Source organism: Podarcis melisellensis (genome assembly GCF_964234715.1).
Source record: "Podarcis melisellensis genome assembly, chromosome: 2".
Lineage (NCBI taxonomy): Eukaryota > Metazoa > Chordata > Lepidosauria > Squamata > Lacertidae > Podarcis > Podarcis melisellensis.
In genome coordinates, this window is record NC_138529.1 from 54,926,028 (window position 1) to 54,945,916 (window position 19,889).

Here is a 19,889-nt window from a genome sequence, read left to right on the forward strand (position 1 = left end):
TATAATCTCTGGATTCAGGGGTAATGGAACCACTTATGAATTTCTAAGATGGGTACATATTTTAGTACTATTGTAACACATGTGAGGTAGACTGTGGAACCTACTGGGTGAAAAATGGCCTTAGAAATGGAGTTGAATAGGAAACAAAAGGCACTGGTCTGACATGTCAAAAATGTAGGTCTCACATTATGTGAGAAAAAGCTGGTTGCATGAGGCTTGTGACACATTCTCTGACCGAGATGTAGGTGGATTCGTTTGTTTACAAACTTCTACTATTTCCTATTTTCTGTCAAGCAACCATATGATTATTATTACACATGCATTAGATGGGGGCCTTTTAGCGCTCATGTTCTCTTGCTGCAAATAGCTGAATAATGAGAAAATAAGTCCGATGAAAATGAGATATACGATTGGCGTTTGTAGCTTTTAAACAGATAATAAACATATGTAAGAAGGAGAAGGAGAAACAGGGTCTTCATAGTCCGAGCAAACATGGTGAAACATATGGTTGTGTCTTTTTATTGTATGGGACCATGCTGTGAATTCCTGAAAGAAAGAATTGTTTCAAGTGAGAGGAAGGGACTCGAGGTCTGGTGAAAGAGAAGCAGATTTGATTAAAAAGAAAACTTTGCATTTCTGTAAAAGATTATAGCAAGGCATATGGGAGGCAGGGCCTCCCATCAACTCCTGTAAAATCATGTTATTGCCATCATAGGGAGAATGCCACAAGTCGATGTTGCTAAAAGTTTGCCAGGGGCAGTCACTCAATAGAATTCCAGGATTACAACTGAAGGCAAAGTCCTAGCTGTACGAATGAGAGCTTTGATATTATTGCCATGGGTTTGCAGGGGGCAAGGATTGCCTAAAGTTCCTGGGTGCCAGACCTTAGATTTAAAATGCACGCTAAACAAGGAAATCACCTGGGGACAAGGGCCATCAATGGACAATGGCCAGTCATTGACCCTCTGCCTGAGCTCTGGGTAAATAGCAAAGATGGGAGGGAGAGGTTACACAGGAAAAATGCATCCTTTTGAAATGTAGAGGTTGGGGAAGAAGGGAGAGGACTCCATGAGCTGCTGTGAAGGCAGAGCCATCTTGGCAGGCTGGGACAGAGGCATGGAGATGGAGGTCAGACTGCCTTGGGAATCCATTGCTGCACTGCTGGGAGAGCAAGCTCCTCAGAGATGTAATGCTCTGAACTCTCTCCAAAGTAGACCCACGGGTAAATATGGGTACAATAAAGTCTCCACTGTGCCTTGATTTCCCATTTGAAACACAACCCTGGGTTAGTGCCTAGAACATGGGTAGGCAACCTAAGGCCCGGGGGCCGGATCCGGCCCAATCACGTTCTAAATCTGGCCTGCAGACAGTCCGGGAATCAGTATGTTTTTACATGAGTAGAATGTGCCCTTTTATTTAAAATGCATCTCTGGGTTATTTGTGGGGGCATAGGAATTCGTTCTCCCCCCCCTCAAAATATAGTCCAGCCCCCCCCCACATGGTCTGAGGGAAAAGGTTGAGGGAAATATAGTCCGCCCCCCCCCGCTGAAAAGGTTGGCTGACCCCTGGCCTAGAACCACCTGGAATCTTGCTACCACTCAGCAGAGATTGGGGGTGGCAAACAAACTTTGTAACATTAATTTCAATGAATCTCTCCCAATATATTCTAGCTCCTACAATACAAGATTAATGAGCTTACTTTCTAATGGCAATGAATGAAAGATGGAAGATAAACTTTAAGGACAGGTTTGCTTAGGAATGATCAGTTACCTCGCAAAGGGAATATACTGTGTATTTGTTATTGAAAAGAAATGTACATAACCAGTATGAAAAATCAGAGGTTCATAAGATGCATTTTCCAGTGCTAGTTAATATAGAAACCCACAAAAAAATAGCTTGGGTCCTTGAGGACCAACAATGTTAATAAACAAAATTAAAACGAATGTTCATGACTGTCTCAAAGAAACATGTTTCTGTTAGCAACCAGTAAATAAAACAGCAACAATATTTTTATGCTATTAATAAATGATAAACATTTATAATTTTTCAGTTCATTTGTACTGATACGGATCCATCATCATCAACAAAAAACCCCTAGACCAGCAAACTTAAACTTCATCGGTGGCAAAGCTGCCATCAATGTGGTTACAAGAATTTCAAAGTAGAATTTCAACCTGACGTTAGATTTGCTCAGACATAATGTGAAAATATTAATGGTTCCAATGCTTAGTAAATCAGTTAGATTAATCGACAAAAATGCTGACTGACTAAAAAGGAATCACCAATTAATGGGTCAAAAGAATTCTAAAAACTGAAATTATTTTTAATAGAAGCACTGTATAACAACTGCAGATGACAAGTTTCACCATAAGAGGAGTCCCTTTTGGGAGAAAGAATGACTTCTTTGAAAATTATCCCTGTTGTGGCAGATGTATACATCATCCAAAGGCAATTACGGTATGCTTTTTTAGATCTAATATTTTGCACAAACTGTACAACTTTGTGCATATTTAATCAATCAATTAATGAGTTGAACCTCATCTGTTTAATTAGCTATGGTAACTGGGTAGAAAACACAGAACTGTATTCACTGTAAAGAGCAATCTGGATTAACTGACAGCACGCAATTATTTTTTAGCTTGTTGCCACATTTTTTCCTCTTAATTAAGTTATATTATACCTGTTCACACAGAGCAACGTGGATTCACACTTGTTCTACTAGCAATGGTGTTTGTGAAATGGATAAGCAATACTGTTTCTAAGCAAAGTACACGTCTTTCCCTTTGGTTTAGGAGTTTATAGTTCCTGAAACAAATGGAACCGTTCTGTTTGCACAAAACCTTAATTGCTTATTATTATTATTATTTTTAATTTATACTTGCAGGCCACATAGTGGAACCCTTGGATAATAATGCTGTGAGTGTTGCCTTTCTCTACCCTGAGTTCTGTTGATGTTCCACTGTCATAAATCTAGTATGGCAAACAGTGAACTCTTCCATCATTCCCATCGGGGGGGGGGGGGATTTAAGCAGTCCTGGTTGAATTTCTTATATTTCTGTGTTTTGAGAAAAAGCCTATGCCCCCTCAAAGAGCCAAACAATATCACTGATACAAAGCTTGATGGATCATTCTTTATATTTTTGGGTATTGCATGTGCCTAGCACTTAACTAGGAATTGGGCTCATAGCATTACTTGTGCAGAGCCTTCCACTGAACAGAATATGCCAATGGTTTCATTAGAGATTTACATTTCTATGCCACCTTTCCTTCAAGGAGCTCAGGGTGTTCTGCACGGTTTACTCCATTCCCACTTTATCCTCATGACAACCCTGTAAGGTCGGTTAGGCTGAGAGACTGCGACTGTCTCATGGTCACAGAGCAAGCTGCATGGCTGAGTGGGGATTTAATCCTGGCCTCCCAACTCTGAACCACAACATCATACTGGATCCGCTTCCATAAGGTGACCGTATTGCCTAAGATGTAATGCATTCTGTCTTTTTAAAAAATGGTGTATAAGCTGTTGCCAAAACGCAGTTGAGGCTTAAACATTTAGACATAGAAAGTTTATTCCCCCCCCCCTTTACACTTAGGATTAGCAGTTTGGCTGCCCAGGACAATCACTGTTTTGGAGAGCACAAGGGCCACTGAGCACTCCACCCTCATTTTCACATCTGGATTGTTTATACTTGAGTTCAGGAGTTGACTTCTGTAAGGTCTCAGTCATATCCTTCTATTCAAAAACTGCAGGGGTTCCCTCCCCCAATAGCTCTGTAATCAGGATTGGTGATGACATAATTCCTCTCAAGAAATGAACAATTTGTGTCTATCATGACAATTTCAAATGTAACAAATGAATAACAAATGTGCAATTGTTGTGCTACACAATGATTGTCTTGAAAGCTCCTAAATGTCTATGATATTTAGGTCTGATGCCTTGCCCTAAGAACAGAATCTGGAATGAATTATTTTTCTTTTCATCCTAGGCTGGATTTAGATGTTCTGCACATAGTGTTGACCAGGTCAACTTCATTGTATCTGAAAGCAGTTTTAAGCAAAGTGTTTATGGCTGGCGTGTAAAGCCCTTTGTTCAAAGTTTTATTTAAAAAAGAAAAAGAAAGAATAAATGCAGGTGCCTAGATGATTCAGTAACCAAGAATATCTGCAAAAGAAGCCATGTTTTCTCAAAGATGAGAGAGAGAAAACCACATGTACAATATATATGTGAAATCTTTCTTAAACATTTTTATGCAGGGCACAACAGTGGTTTACACAGTTATAGTTTGTTGCCACAATGGAAATTATATTAGGGTCCCCTTGATCTGGAAAGACCTGAGGAAACTTAACAGGGTCTCCAGCCTGTTCATTACTACCAGTCAACGGGGGACCATCCATTGGGATTCCCAGGATATTTTCTCTGGTATAACAAGAAAGGCAGTATTGGAGCACAAGTCCCAGTGGATAGCTCTAGCTGCTGCTGACAGATATCACCAGAATGATAAATGGTAATGATTAGTCTTACATGTAATAAATAGTATTGTTTGGAAATGGCAACCAGGACATTACTTTATATATATATATACTGTATCTGTGTTCTTACGAGTCTTTTACCTGTTCATTCCCACAATTCTTGGTGAAACTCATGCAGCCAGCTTCATATTTAAAATTCTCATTACACGTGGCCTCAGTTTTCTATCACTCTGAAAGCCACAAAGCTATCTTTGTGGCATATCTCTATTACTGACAAAAGTAAATGTGATGCAACACTTTAAAATGTAAAACGGCAATTCTTAAAGTGCCTTCTTTTCATGGAGCTTTCATGCAGTCTTCTTTATATTTTATAATGAGACAGAGGCTGGATTTAGACACATCAAAGAAGCGTTTCAGTTTAAAAACGTAAATTTAAACAGGGAAAACAGATAGAGAAAAACTGGACTCCACCTCGCCACCTGGTGACAGAATGTTATATCGCACATACAACACATATAAATTGTTTTTTCTTTACCAGTTGAGCTGAGTCCAGAATAAAAGAAATACTGGTTTTATATGAAACAGTGTTTTAAAAAGCACCCATATTTACACAGGTTTTGGACTGGGGTATGATGGAAACTATGTGCAGTAAAAAATGAAACAAAACAGAACCCACCCAAACAGCAACACAGCAACCCAAAAGCAAGTGTCAAAAGGAAAGAGAAATCCTTTTCAGAGGCCTTTCAGCACTATCCCCTTGAGATCCCAAGTGCAAACCATTTTATCTCTGAAAAGACATTTTACTGAGACTTGAATAATCAGAGTTGATTACAGCCATGCTTTAAAACAGTGCCTGTGCCTGTGGGTGGGTGTGCCACCTCTTGACCTCTCCAGGAAATAAGAGTATCTATTTAGACAAGTTCAACTTTAGCATTGGGATAAACAGCAACCACATCATATCCTTCTGGCGGCTTAACCCTTTCCTTGGCATGCATTTCACAGTACAGCTGTTCCTCAATGAAGAAGTAGCCCCTTTGCTTCAAGTTGAGGCCGCAGTCATCACACATGAAACATTCCGGATGGTAGAGCTTGTCACGGGCTTTCACTATTGTGCCACTGTCGCAGGAAAGAAGATAAGATTAGAATGCAAACATTTCAAACGATTACTATTCGTTTCAGGTTTTTATTAGTGGCTTGCCTTTTATGGGTCCCACAGAAGGGGCTGTTTACACAAATCTCTCCCCATTTGCAACACAGTATTGTTTCTCCTGTATTGTATAACCTGCTTTAAAGGAATCTGGTGCAGATTTAATATATGTGTGTGTGTGTGTGTGTGTGTGTGTATATGTGTGTGTGTGTATATATATATATATATATATATATATATATATATATATATATACTGTATATATAGGAGCTGTTCCATTCTGAATGCCGTAAAATGCTGTGTGTGAAGCACTGCCAGACATGTAAGCGAGCAGGACAGTTCTTTCTTGTATGGAGCTTCCATGTGCACTTTGGAGCAACCAAGTGGCTTTGGATCAAGAGGATAACATTTATTAATATTAAAAGCTCGTTGTAACATGCAGCACAAATGCCATGTTACATGTGTATCTCTCCCCCCCCCCTTCAAGCAACATTGCCTTATGGAATTACATTATAACAAGATTTTACAGTTAAGCAGGTGGTGTGTTCCTTATTTAGCTTTACCAAAAAGTACCGTACTTTTCCGTGTATAAGACGTGTATAAGACGCCCCTATTTTGGGGGGACTCAAAATATAGAAAATGGGGGGAGATTGTCCAGAGTTCTTGAGCTTCTTTGGGGGGAGGATTGCCCAGAGTTGTTGAGCTTCTTATGGGGGGGGGGGAATTGCTGGAAATCACTCACCTGCCTGAACAACGCTTCCTATCGCACACAACGCAAAAAAACACCAAATGTTCGGCTGCTCGTCTCCAGCAGCAGCCAATCAATGCAAGCCCATGTCGCAGCCATCAATCACTCGCACAGCCACCACTGACAATCTCCTGCTCGCGGCAGCAACCATTCCCCCGTTCCAACACGGCACTACCCATGTATAAGACGACCCCAATTTTTACTCATTAATTTAACTTTAACCACCCCCCTTGTCTTATAGGTGGAAAAGTATGGTATATTAAATGTCAAGGCTCTTGGGGAGATTCATGTACTTACACAATTCCATTGCCACATCTGGTGCACTCGGGGAGCATCTGTAAGCCAGGAATGGCTCCACCCAATTTGGATACTGGAGATTTAACATGTCTTGGACTCGTCAGCCTGTCATGTTTTTCACCTGCCAAGAATTTAAGATGGCGTTTTTGGAGTTATCTGTTTAAGGGATGCGGAATGTTGCTAACACACAAGCTTCTCAACTGAAGGGGTGATTTATGCTTAAACTCTGACAAAGGATGCACTCCACAGTATCATTACCTGGAAGTAAATTTTCTTGGAATCAGTGAGATTTATTTCTGAGTGAGCATGGTTAGGCTGGGGCTGTAAGTGCTCTGATCCTAGTAGTGCTAGGTAAGCAGGCTCCATATGCTAACAACAGTACTTGAAAAAATGAAATGATGGAATGACCATAAGAATAATAAAAAGGCATGCAAACATATGAGCTCTGATTTAAATGGATAAACCAGAGATTGACCTTTCAATGGGAAGTATGCCAAGGAAAAAGAATGAGAGCTGGTACAAAAGAGGCACATACATGAAACCATAGAAGAACAAAAGACATTGTCTAACTTAGTAAGATTTTGATATATGCTCAACCCCATGGAAAAAAGCTTAAAACCTTTTGCTGTGCAAGGGGGGAAAAGCCCAGCAATAACACTGCTAAAGTGCACTTTTACTACTTGAGAGATTTATTTGTTTTATTGAATGTCATGACTCAGGAAGACCTTTAAGAGTCTGTAACAAAAGTAAGGCAGCATGTTAGACGCTGGCTCTTTTCTTGGCCTTCGGTTTTGCTTCATATGTGTTCAAAAACAACCAGAAAAAGGGAAGCAATGAAATCTTTATGTACAAAGGGGTATGTTGGCAAGCTATTAATGCATCCTGTAATGTTCATGTATATATTCACACAAGTGCATATATTTGGAAATTCACTGCAGTGCTTTTTTAAAAAGGGAATTTTCACTGGTAGGGAATAAACTCAAAATAGGACACTTACATTAAACTTTCATTTAAAAAGAAATAATGATGCAGCATTATGATAGCTGCATTGTAACATTAAATATGGTTTAAAGAAATGTAGCCCTCCAGCTGTTGCTGAACTACAACTCCCTTCATGACTATTAGCCGTGCAGACTAGGACTGATGGGACTCCAACATCTGCCACACGATCCCTGCTGCCTCCTTTTTTGAAGTAAATTCACTCAACTAATTTGCTTTAGGTGACTATAGTTTCTTGATACATTTACTGCAAAGATTCCCAGAAGCTCTAGTCAATGATAAACAGTGGCGTAGCGTGGGTTGTCAGCACCCGGGGCAAGGCAAGTAATTTGCGCCCCCTAACCCGTGGATTTGCGCCCCCCAAACAGGTGGATTTGCGTCCCCTAACCCTAACCCCCAGATGTTGCGCCCGGTGCGGCCAGCCCCCCCTGCACCCCCATGCTACGCCACTGATGATAAAGGCTTCAAAATGGCAGGCAATTTACAGAGCACTTAGTGAAAAGTCTCTTCACCAGCTTAGGGAGTGAGAAAAGAGTTTAAAAGTAATGCTGGCTGTTTTTCTCCTTTGTTTCTGCATGCCCACACTTCTCGCCCCCAAATTTATGTCCCTCAACTTCTCAACTAGGCAGCTACAAAACTCTGTAAAAAGTGATTGAACAACCCCAAACATTCTTTTCTCTGCTTTGTGGTTTGAGGGCTCATCTTTCACGGCTGAGGGGCACCTACCGAGGTAACTGTTATGTTGCCTTACAAATCCTGTCTGATTCCCTGCAGGAAACATTTCTTATTAAAGACACAGTGTGTTGCTGCTCATTAAAAAAAGAAAAGAAAAGACCCTAGAGCTCCTGGGAGAGAAAAATAACATTCTAAGGAGTTTCTTAACTTCTTTGGGATTGCGCATAGGTACTTCATAAGTGGCTTTGCATCAGAGAGGTTAGACGAATGGAAGATTTAGTTTTAAAGCAACAGAAATGGAAATCCATGTAAGAAAATTGATAAATTAAAACTGAATAATTTAAGTACAAACAATGCATGGGGTGTCATCATTCCAGAAAGCGTCCCTTCCATCATATTTATAAAGCAGATGGAACCCTCTCCCAAGGGAGACTTGGCTGTCCTGCACATTGGTTTCATTCAGGTGTCAGCTAAAAACTCATTTATTTATGCAGACCTTCAGAACATAGAGGCTCTATTTGCCTATTTTATCAATGACTGTTGCATTGCATTTTAATGTGTATTTGTGACTTTAACAGTGTTGCATTTGTTGAATTATTGATACTATTAGTTTCCCTGAGGTTTTTTGTGAGAGTAATTTTCTGTCTCTCTCATAAAAATTTAAAAATCTTCTTTTCAATCAGTTCAGCACAATTTGAAACTGCTTGTAGGACTTGTAAGACATATTCAGAAATACACTGGCAGTATAGAAAGGGCAACAGAAGAGCAAAGTCTAAATATGTGTCCGATCACATTCACCTTTTCTTTCCTTGTCTCTCTCCTCCATCCCATTTGCTTTTAGCTGTGCCCCAAACAAAGAGCAGCCATGGAATCTTAGCCACTTAATAATAATAATAATAAGTAGTAGTAGTAGTAGTAGTAGTAGTAGTGGTAGTAGTAGTAGTAGTAGTAGTAGTAGTAGTAGTAGTAGTAAAATATTATTTGTACCCCACCCATCTGGCTGGGTTTCCCCAGCCACTCTGGATGGCTTACAGCACATAAAAATTGTAAAATATTAGCCATTAAAAATTTCCTGATACAGGGTTGCCTTCATATGTCTTCTAAAAGTCAGATAGTTGTTTATTTCCTAGACATGTGATGCGAGGGTGTTCCACAGAGAGGGTGCCACCACCAAGAAGGTCCTGTGCCTAGTTCCCTGTAACCTCACTTCTCGCAGGGAGGGAACCGCCAGAAGGCCCTCAGACCTGGACCTCAGTGTCCAGGCTGAATGATGGAGGTGCAGACACTCCTTCAGATATACTGGGCTGAGGCCACTTAGGGCTTTAAAGGTCAGCACCAACACTTTGAATTGTGCTCGGAAACATACTGGGAGCCAGTGAAGATCATTTAGGACTGGTGTTATATGGTCCCAGCAGCCACTCCCAGTCACCAGGCTAGTTGCCGCATTCTGGATTAGTTGTAGTTTCCGGGTCACCTTCAAAGGTAGCCCCACATACAGCGCATTGCAGTAGTCCAAGGGGGAGATAACTAGAGCATGCACCACTCTGGTGAGACAGTCCGCAGGCAGATAGAGTCTCAGCTTGCATACCAGATGGAGCTGGTAGACAGCTGCCCTGGACAGCTGCCCATGTGCCAGGCTGTGCACCTGGTCCTTCATGGGCACAGTTACTCCTTGTAAGCACCTTTGAAATTTAAAAAAAAGTACGGGGGGGGGGGGAAATATTAAACATTTTTTTTGAAATGAAGATGTTCTGTTCCTTACCATTTTCCCCTGCTTCCAACATGCCTTGCAGATATCGGAAAGATCCTGACTGCTTGGGTTCTGAAACAGGTCTTTCATAATCCTGCAGCATTTTGTACACATCTGAGTCCATGTCAATTCCATTTCTGTTTCTTGGTAGGGACCTCAAAGGGTCAGCACTATTTAAATACAAAATGAAGGTCAAAGGATTGTTGTACACTAGAGAAATAAAATCAGTTCTTTGGGGGGGGAAGTTAATCCCTTGTGAACTGTGAGGGGTTATTTAAACAAAATTTTCTAGTGCTTCTTGCATCACAAGGCAACAGCACAAGGCAACAGGTCACCCATAAGCAAACCCTATGCTTATTTTAATAGGGATTTAGTTAACAATGCTTCCTTTTCCTGAACTAGCTTTTTATTAATGTAGAGATCATTGTAGAGACTATGAAGGACAAACTTTGTAGCCATACTCTACTTGCCCCTGTGCAGTGCGGTTTGAGTGACCTGTGAACATACGCACCGCAGACAGGCCAGCTGCTGCTATTCATTGTGAATTACTATGCCACACATGGATCTTTTTTTTTAAAATGCATTAAATTAAATTACTGAAGAACCTGGAAGCCACCCAACCATTGAAAAATATCTGGCAGTTAGGGCATTATGTGTTTTTTTGCCAAACATGGTCTCAAGGGTACTTTTTAAAAAATCTTAGAATACTTCCTTGTAGCACATTTCCTCTTGGATTAGTCCACATTTTCTAAAGTACCCATAATATATATTTATTAAAAAGCCTCAAGATTTAAACAATGCTAAAATACCAGGGGTGGGATTCACGTAACCTCTCCTTCCCCTCCAGGCCCCCTGAAATTGGCTTGTGTGGGTCGGGAGAACTCCCAGAACTGTGTGCAGGGGAGGAGAGGGGGTCATTCCAATGTATGTGTTCTGCCATCTCTGAACAGCTTCCTGTGCTCATTCTTAAAATGTACAAAGCAGCCTTAGGGCAAATTTGCCTAAACATGAGATTTAGCACTTTTATTGGCAATCCTACTTTATGTTGATTCTTTAGTTAATGCATTTGTCTTTCCAGTGTGAATTTCATCTATTTGTCCCTATGCAGCCTTTTTTAAAAAAAGTTTTTAAAATCCATTTTAACAGTATGTTCTAGCAAATTAAACAAGTTGTTTTCTTCCAATGAAATGGGTATGTTTTTGCATGAATGGGTCCCTTCTGTGGCAGTGTTTTGGTCCTAATAATCTGATATAGTTATACTGTATAAGCATGTCAGCCTCTTTGTTGCTCCACATGTTTTTCAGTTGAAGCAAATAGCAGCTTTGGGGTGGCTGCATGCAATTTTCACTGAAAGAATAGTTGAAGAGAAGGGATTAACTCCTGCCACAGTGTAGCCCTCTCTCCACCCACAGCAGCTATTCATAAAAATAATCTTCATCACAATGTCTTGTTTGACTCTCATACCTGTGGGGAGATGTGATATGCAGACTACTCATCTGTGATGGTAAACTGGAATCTGCATTGTTGTTTGTATATAGCCGTGTGGGGTTATTGTACTGCACATTTGATATCTGTTTGTTGTCTGTTGGACTTCCTCCAGGTGAAAATGTCGCTGGTCTTCTATTTGGAACAGGTCCATTATCCTAAACAGGGAAAGAAGCAGAGGTTTTGTAACACTAGTTGTCATTGCCAATATTAAGCAACCTCTTCTGCTAAATGCCGCGCCTGTCTGCAACAGTAGTTTGTGCGTAGAGCCTCTCAACGGCTAACAATACTGCTTTAGTATTATGCAGCCTGCTATTGGTAGATAAAGAATATACAGAGAGAAAAGAGAAAAGAGGAGGAAATAAATGTTTGTTGCATTTAGTAGCTCTTGTGGAATGACTGCTGCTGTTTTTGTTGAGGTATTGCATTTAGTTAGGCTTTGGCCTCAATACTCAAGTTTTAACAGCAAGTTTGTATCTGAAGAAGTGTCTTGGTCCTTGATTAATGTGAGCAGACCCATGTGGGATTAGCTGAGCTTCATAAACACTGGGAAGCCAACACAAGCCATTGTTGATATGGGACATTAAGTATGTATATGAGAGACAATTTTATCTTACTATATTTTGAGGAAACATTATGTTCTTCAACAGTGCTAGCTAGTGCCTGTCAGATTTTATGGGTGGAGTGTAGAGAAATTCTTCAATTCATCACTCCCATCCTAACATACCTCCCCCTTGAATGTCCCAATTCCCTCTCTTCCTTCTACTACACTCAGTTTCAGAGGCCAGTTCTCCACACCCATCCCTCTGCACCAACTTCTAAGGCCTGTTAATGCATCGAAGAAAAAATACCAGAAGCAAAAGATAAACAGCAAAAGGGATAACAGAGTGGGCATTGCTTATGGGTGTTTATGGTTGCAATCAGAACTTAGAACACAAGCTTTAAAAATACTTTGTTAACTATAGCTTATTAAACAGAGTGGCTGTGTTTTCAGCCATTCTTGAAAGTACCCAATCAGGACCAGTGCGAGGAGGTTGGAAACTGAGGCACTTTTTCAAGGCCCGCACCCCAACAGGGAACTCACTGCAGACTCCCAGAGCCTCCTGACTCTCTTTCTCTTCCTTGCTGTTGCTACTTGTTGACCTGATCTCTCCCAGTGTAGGTGGTGAAAGGCAGGAGGAGGAGCCAGCATTAGGCTTCCCCTTTTCACCAGAGCAGTGCTGCTGACTGGGGTCAGAGGGAGAGGGAATGTAGGGTAATGGTGGTGACAGAGGCAAAGAGGTGGCTTTACTCATGTTAGGGGTGGTGGTGGTCACTGATAGCATCATGCCCAAAGGAGCCCAACACTGCACAATAATAGAACAGACATGGTTACAGAAAACTGCTGAATTATTATTATTTTTACAGCTGATGTACATACAGCATTTCCTCACATTAAAACTAATCTGACAAACCTCCATACCTTCTGGTGGAATAAAGAAACCCCACAATTGATCCTCATCCATTTTTACATTTTCATTTGCCTCCCAACCACACAGCTTTTTCTTTCAATGAGATATTACTTTTTTAAAAACCTTGCAATGACATTAAACTAAAATAAATTGTGTTGTAAATAATCCAGAGAGTCACATTCTCTGTGGTTAACTTTAATTCTAGGCATTTTGTAAACCACCTAGTATTAAACAAAATGAGTTCTGAATCCACACTGAACAACTACAAAACTATAATTATTGCTTCTATTTTTTTCCAGATGGCATAAAACTTCACTGATATGCATAAGGATGCTAAGATCAGTGCTTTTTTTCCTGGGGGGACGCAGGGGGTACACATACCCCTAAACATGTGTGAATCCTTTGTACTTTTGTCCATTTACTGTATTTATTTTCCCTGATTTGAACTATAAAATGGTGATTTTCTTGAGTCAAAATGAACATACCCCTAAACATTTTTTTAGAAAAAAAGCACTGGCTAAGATTATTTTGGAGTTTTGCTCAAATATGCTACACTGTGCAAATTAAAAAAAACATTTACCTGTAAAGAAATACCAGGTCTTTTTATACACCTTTACAAGGGATGACTTCACCAGTTGTAGGCCTTTTTTGTGGCCAGACAACAGCAAATCAGGATCATTTGAACATGAAAAACAACCTCTTAAACTTTGTGTCACTTCCAATCCCAGAGTCCTACTATAAATAGCAATGGAGCATTTCATCTCAGCAGGTATGGTTAGCAATTTCACATAATTCCCTATTTCAGGAATGGGGCGCCTGTGGTCTTACAGATGTTGTGGGACTCGAAATTCTATCAGCTCCACCCAATGGTCATGGATGATGGAAGTGATCATTCAACATCTGGAAGGCCACTGGTTCCCCTGCCCTATTTGATGCCTCAAAATATCTATTCTCTCTTGTAAAAGTAGCACAGTGTGGTATCACACAATTCCTCTGTTTCTTGAAGCGTACCCTGCTCTTTGCGAAACTATGAAATAAGAAGCATACCGTAAAAGAGATTGGACCTTTCTTGTCCATTGGTTTGGGGCTCAGCTGGAAGAGCTTTGTCTGCCACAGAGACCTTCAGGATCAACAGCAGCAAGCAAAGGGAAGTATTATCATTGCCACCTCTTTAAATAAGTTATTTAAAGACAATGTGCAGTTTGTGAAGTCACAAACCACTGGATACATAAGTTTGTATGGTTTAATGATTTGTTATTATGTTTATTGATCTTATGTGAGCCTCTCTGGCAGCCTTGTTGGCTGAAGAGCAGGATTTATTATTTTCAGATTAATAAATTAATTTTGTTCCCACTACCAAATAGCCATCATAAGCAATCACATAAAAGATCTTAGTTTTACTACTACTGTTTGCTCAACGGTACTAACTTTGTAGAAAGGTGGTGGGAAAAGCAACTATGAGAACTGGTTTATGAGAAGTGATATGATTTCATATTTATCTGCCAGACTTGGAGCTATTGGTTTCAATATCAGCTTTTGTCCCTTCCATTGGAAGTGTCCAGTTTCTTCATGTTTTCTCCCCCATGTGTTCCAGCTTCCAAACCCATTGAGATTTTCCCACTCCCTGTGGCTCTCTTTCAACTTAACTTTGTCTGCATATGTTTCCTGTTCTTTGCCCCTGTTATATAGCAGAGGAGCAGGGAAGGCGAATGGAAAGATGCAGAAAATATGGCTTTTAGTCATGCCTAAATACAAAGCTTTGTACAAGAAAGACCAACTAAGAAATCTATGTTTTTAAAGTGTTTGGGATATCACGTTTGGTACATGGCAATTTGCCTAGGAGTCTAGACTGGTTAGCCCTTACCCCTCATTATATTGGTTACCAAAGTAGACTTCATGAGTCTCTTTTATGATTCATTTTGTCTTCACTGACCATTATAAACTAGATTTATTCCCCCAGAAGAAAACCTTTCTTATGTTTTATCGTATTTCCTGCTGAGTCATGTCAACTAGTACGCAGCACTTTTATAACTGTAATAGCTTTGCCAGATACTTGGCTTCTCAAGTGAAAGTTAACATTTCTTGACTACACAGCCAAAATTCAGCAACTTTGTTTCAAGTTTTTCTTTGCCATCATCATAAGCAAAAACCCTTTTGGTGAGAGTCCCTGATAATCCAAGGTTTGGGATTAATTTAACTTTAAAATAAATTTATTTAATTGTATTAGTATTAGTACGGTAAGCTCTTTTAAATTGTTTTTAATGCTGTCACCCACCCTGGGACCTTAACGGTGAAGGATGGGCAATAAATAAATGGCAGGCACCTGATAATAAGAAAACAATGGCTTTCGAAATATCCAGGGAACCATGTTTCAGAAATGGGATGCCCTGCAGGTTTTCTTATCCATGCCTTTTGCCTATTCTCCTTCGTGACTTCCTTCTTGGATTGTGGTCCCTTTGCCCCCTTCCCATGAAGCAGCTGCAACATATTGAGATGTATTCTTCTCTTGCTTTCAAAGTTTAAAATTACAGACATTTCCTCAGTCTGGAGACTAACTGATCTGACTTGTATAAAATTTCTGGTGCATTTTCCTTTTCCCTTTCCTTTAAAAATGAAAAATATCTTTTTTAAAAAAGGAGTTTGTGCCTTGATTTATTTTGTTTTTAATGCTTTTGAGAAGAAACTTAGCAATGCCATTCTTCAAATTAAAATTAATCTTTTTGCACACAGAAAGGTCAACCCACCACACCTAGCTAGAGAAATGTGTGTGTTTGTCACACACAGGAGTGCTGAGGAGCTCAGGTAATACACTTTCCAGGAACAATAATACAGTGGTACCTCGGGTTAAGTACTTAATTTGTTCCGGAGGTCTGTTCTTAACTTGAAACTGTTCTTAACCTGAAGCACCACCTTTAGCTAATGGGGCCTCCTGCTGCCACCACGCCACCGGAGCACGATTTCTGTTCTCATCCTGAAGCAAAGTTCTTAACCCGAGGTACTATTTCTGGGTTAGCAGAGTCTGTAACCTGAAGCGTTTGTAACCTGAAGCCTATGTAACCCGAGGTACCACTGTACTTGAGCAGTATTACTGCTCAATATGTATTACTGCTCAATATGTATTACTGCTGTGGTAAAAGCAAGCTATATTCAGGAGATCTACTAAGGCCTTGTTCACATTTAACCTCAAAAGGGATGGACATCTTATAACACACACATATTTAATGAAGCTACTGAATGCTTCATTCACACATGGGAACCATTCCTCTTAAAAGTATTAATATGTCACGGTATTGGCTGTTTGCTTTCAGGATCCAAGTTGCCATGCCAGTCACCCTCTGACCTGTTGGAGCTGTTGCTGAATGCCAAGCCTGTCTGCAATAAATCAAAATTCATTGAAAAAATTTTAATGATAAAGAGGTGGACTTGGTGTTCCACATAGAGACCTGGGCTGGTGGAGAAGTTAATCTGACCTCCACTGTTGCCCTTGGGGTATTCATTACAGCATCAGCATTGCCCAGAGGGCTGGGGCAGGGGAAGAGTTGCTGTTGTCTATAAGCATTCGATCACCCTTTCTAGAAGGCACATTTGCCTTGGATATGGGTCAGAGGTTCTGTGCCTTTGGTTAATACCATCTTTGAATGACACCAGAGGACCTGTGACCTGCCAGAAGTTCTTCTCTGCAGTTGGGTCCCACCCAGTTGGGGAAAGGCTGGCACCCAATTTCTCCACCTGTCAGTGTCATCTGAAAATCTTCCTCTCCCGTCAGACATATGAAGTGGAAAGTCTGCACTGGGACAAATGTGTGAGATTCTGGCAGTTTTATCTCTCTATGAATGAATGAAAATAAAATGGTAGTTATCTGTACTAAAAGGTAAACTTACTGCAGAATCAAGAGTTAGAAGTTGTGGTTTCAAATGCAATGTTCCTGAAGTAGTGAAGTTTCCCGTATGAATGCAACAAGCAATTGTTATTTCATAGTGTTTCAAATGAATTAAATGAACACTACTAGCTCTCATGCTTCACCACTAGACAGCTCTAGGCTAACCCTTTACATATCATTTTTGTCTCCCCATTGTTTGAGAAACAGTCACATACTTCTTTACCTCCAAAGGTATAAACTATTCTGTGTAGGAAGACAAACAAAGACACTGAGAATGTTTATAGGAAAACAGATTCCTCCACATCAGTTTATGGGTAGATTGTGCCAGTTTCCCAAACTAACTGTTCCAGAGCAACCAAAACATTTTTTTTAAAGAAATCAATTTTACCACTGCTGTTTACAGCTCAAGTCCCACATAGTGTATAGTCATTGTTTTCTCCTTAAGCAACGTTTAAACTTGTTCACAGTTTTCTTTTTTAAGATACATGCTGTGATTTATTACTCACTCACCATATAAGTTTGCATTCGGGTGATAAAACCTGGGTATCCTGGAGGTGTTTTGTTTTTTAAAAAAAGTTTTGTTAAAAGTTATAGAAAGCAGGGACTACCAAAAATGTGCATCTACTGTTTTTGGCTGTGCACAAAGTACAGTGATACCTTGGGTTACATACGCTTCAGGTTACATACGCTTCAGGTTACAGACTCCGCTAACCCAGAAATAGTACCTCGGGTTAAGAACTTTGCTTCAGGATGAGAACAGAAATCACATGGCAGCGGCGCGGCGGCAGCGGGAGCCCCATTAGCTAAAGTGGTGCTTCAGGTTAAGAACCGACCTCTGGAACAAATTAAGTACGTAACCAGAGGTACCACTGTATATGCATTTTATAGTAATAGCAACACTAGCAGCAAGCAGGTACTGTACTTGTATCACAGGCTGACCTAAATGCTGTCTCTGGAGTGGTACTGTATTGCCTGGTGCATTCAAAGCTACTGGATTTCCTCCCAATAAATCCATTCATTAAGGTCTATGTTCTGCACATTTTACACATGTTCAGCAGCATCTTACTTGAAAGTGTGGTAGGCTTCCAAAAAGGGGGGGGGGGGGAAGGCTCGTGATTACTTGGCCTCATTTCTGTTTGAACTGAAAAAGGCTTTGGGTGTATACCTGCAATTTCCTTTCCTATTAGAGTTAGTGAGGTCATCCAACATCATATTACAAAAACCTTCAGGAAAGAAAGAAAACAATGAATCAATTGTTTTCACTCAATCAACTTTAATGCAGGGGATGTTTCAAAAGGTTCAAAAATATGGGTGAATGCAAGAAGCCTCTTCTTTGTGGCTTTGGGCAGCAATTCGATGCTCACTTACATTTAGTTGGACTTAGGCCATTTCCAGACAGTCAATATTTGTGGGTACGATTCAATTGCATACCAGCAAATTTAGGATGCACCACTAAAGTGAATTTGGTTTTGCACAACGAACGAATTAAAAACAATCAAACTGAAAAGGGACAGGAAGCTGTACTGGAATGTATGGGATAGCAACAATGTCAAGCAATGTCCAGTAACCTCCCTGCAAACAAATCAGAATGAATGTTCAACAAACAGTAATGCTGTATAAACTATACACAAAGTTTTGTGTAAATGAGTCAGAATGAATGTTCAATTATTTGAAAAGGCTATTCATTCTGTGTTGACATGCATAGGATTGAGCTACACCAGTAAAACCTTTAATTTTGCAGAAGTAATTTGTGAGTGAAAGAGAATATACTAAATATATATGTGTATTTATATTGCATATAAACAAATAAATAGATCAAGACTACTTCTTAGTAGTCTTTCAGCAGCAGTTTCTGCAGGTGTATATAACGTCAACTGAAATGCCATTCATTGTGTTGATTACTCGTTAAAAGGTCAGCTGAATCAAACCAGTTTAGCTAGTAAATGTAAGAGCAAACAAAGGCTTTGGAAGCTTCTTTCAGTAATGTAGCACATATGAGATGAGTTAACCACATATAAAAGGCAAATCAGATTATACAGGAGGTGGCTCGGAATTCTGCTCTGTTCAGTGTTTATAGTCATGGAATCTCCCTCCTCTCTCAACTCCCCACCCCAACAAGAAGAAACACACCCTCTGAAAAGCACACAGATCCAGCCCAGATGGCAATTCTGGAGAGTCAGTCTCTCATTCTGTGTGGTATCTCGTGTGCAGACATTCACAAAAAGAACAACTATAAGGGCAGCTGTGTCTCTCAGAATTTTTAGAATCTAAAGCTTGAATAATGTGTATTCAAAATGTGTTTTTGCAGATGATCAATGGAAAAATCAAATAACCAGAAAGGAACTTTGGCTCTAGTAGCAGCATTTAGGCTCAAGAATTTTATTTGTTAACATAAAGCTTTCTTAAATGGTGGCTCAACAAAAATAAAATAAAAAATACCTCATTTCTGAAGCAAATGGAAAGTCTCAAATGAAGAGACAGTGTTGCTGTACAAGTGCTCAGAATGGTCTTATTTTACTTTTCAGAGAGATGACATATTTTTATGTTCTGAATTTTAAAATTAGCCGCAGACACAGTTGAACTTTACTATTACTATTGTACTATTTTGTAAGTATTCAACTTCAGCACTCTGCTTAGGTGCCAATGCTGTTCACTCATAGCATCTTCATAGTCATCCATTTTAGCAGAAGGGATAGGCCAAGTAATAGAGAAATATACCAGAATAATTAAGTGGGGCAGGAGAGGGTTAAAATGCCCAATGAGAGAATATAATCTGGCTCTTATTACATTTTGAAACAAACATCCAAGAGGAATGTGTGTTCGGCTTTTTATTAGACTATTTAAGGTTTTACAATGACCTCTGACCTAGTTGAATGAATGAAGCAAATATATATTTAATAATCCCTATGATTCCTAATTAACATATGAAATCCAATCTTTAAGCAAAGCATTTGCATCAAGCGGAACAGTTTTAATATTAATATCTGGGT

The 19,889-nt window shown here is 39.9% G+C and overlaps 1 protein-coding gene across 1 annotated transcript in view; it reads right to left on the reverse strand.

Annotated features, from left to right (window-relative positions):
- Positions 1-1,774: 1,774 nt before the first annotated feature.
- Positions 1,775-19,889, reverse strand: part of PDLIM4 (PDZ and LIM domain 4) — a 61,530-nt gene continuing 43,415 nt past the window's right edge. The window contains exons 4-7 of the mRNA XM_081894421.1: positions 11,548-11,726; positions 10,096-10,253; positions 6,660-6,780; positions 1,775-5,583 (exon numbers count right to left, since the gene is read on the reverse strand). Of these exons, the coding sequence (XP_081750547.1) occupies positions 5,379-5,583; positions 6,660-6,780; positions 10,096-10,253; positions 11,548-11,726 (663 nt within the window). The 3' untranslated portion in view covers positions 1,775-5,378. The remainder of the gene's footprint in view (positions 5,584-6,659; positions 6,781-10,095; positions 10,254-11,547; positions 11,727-19,889) is intronic.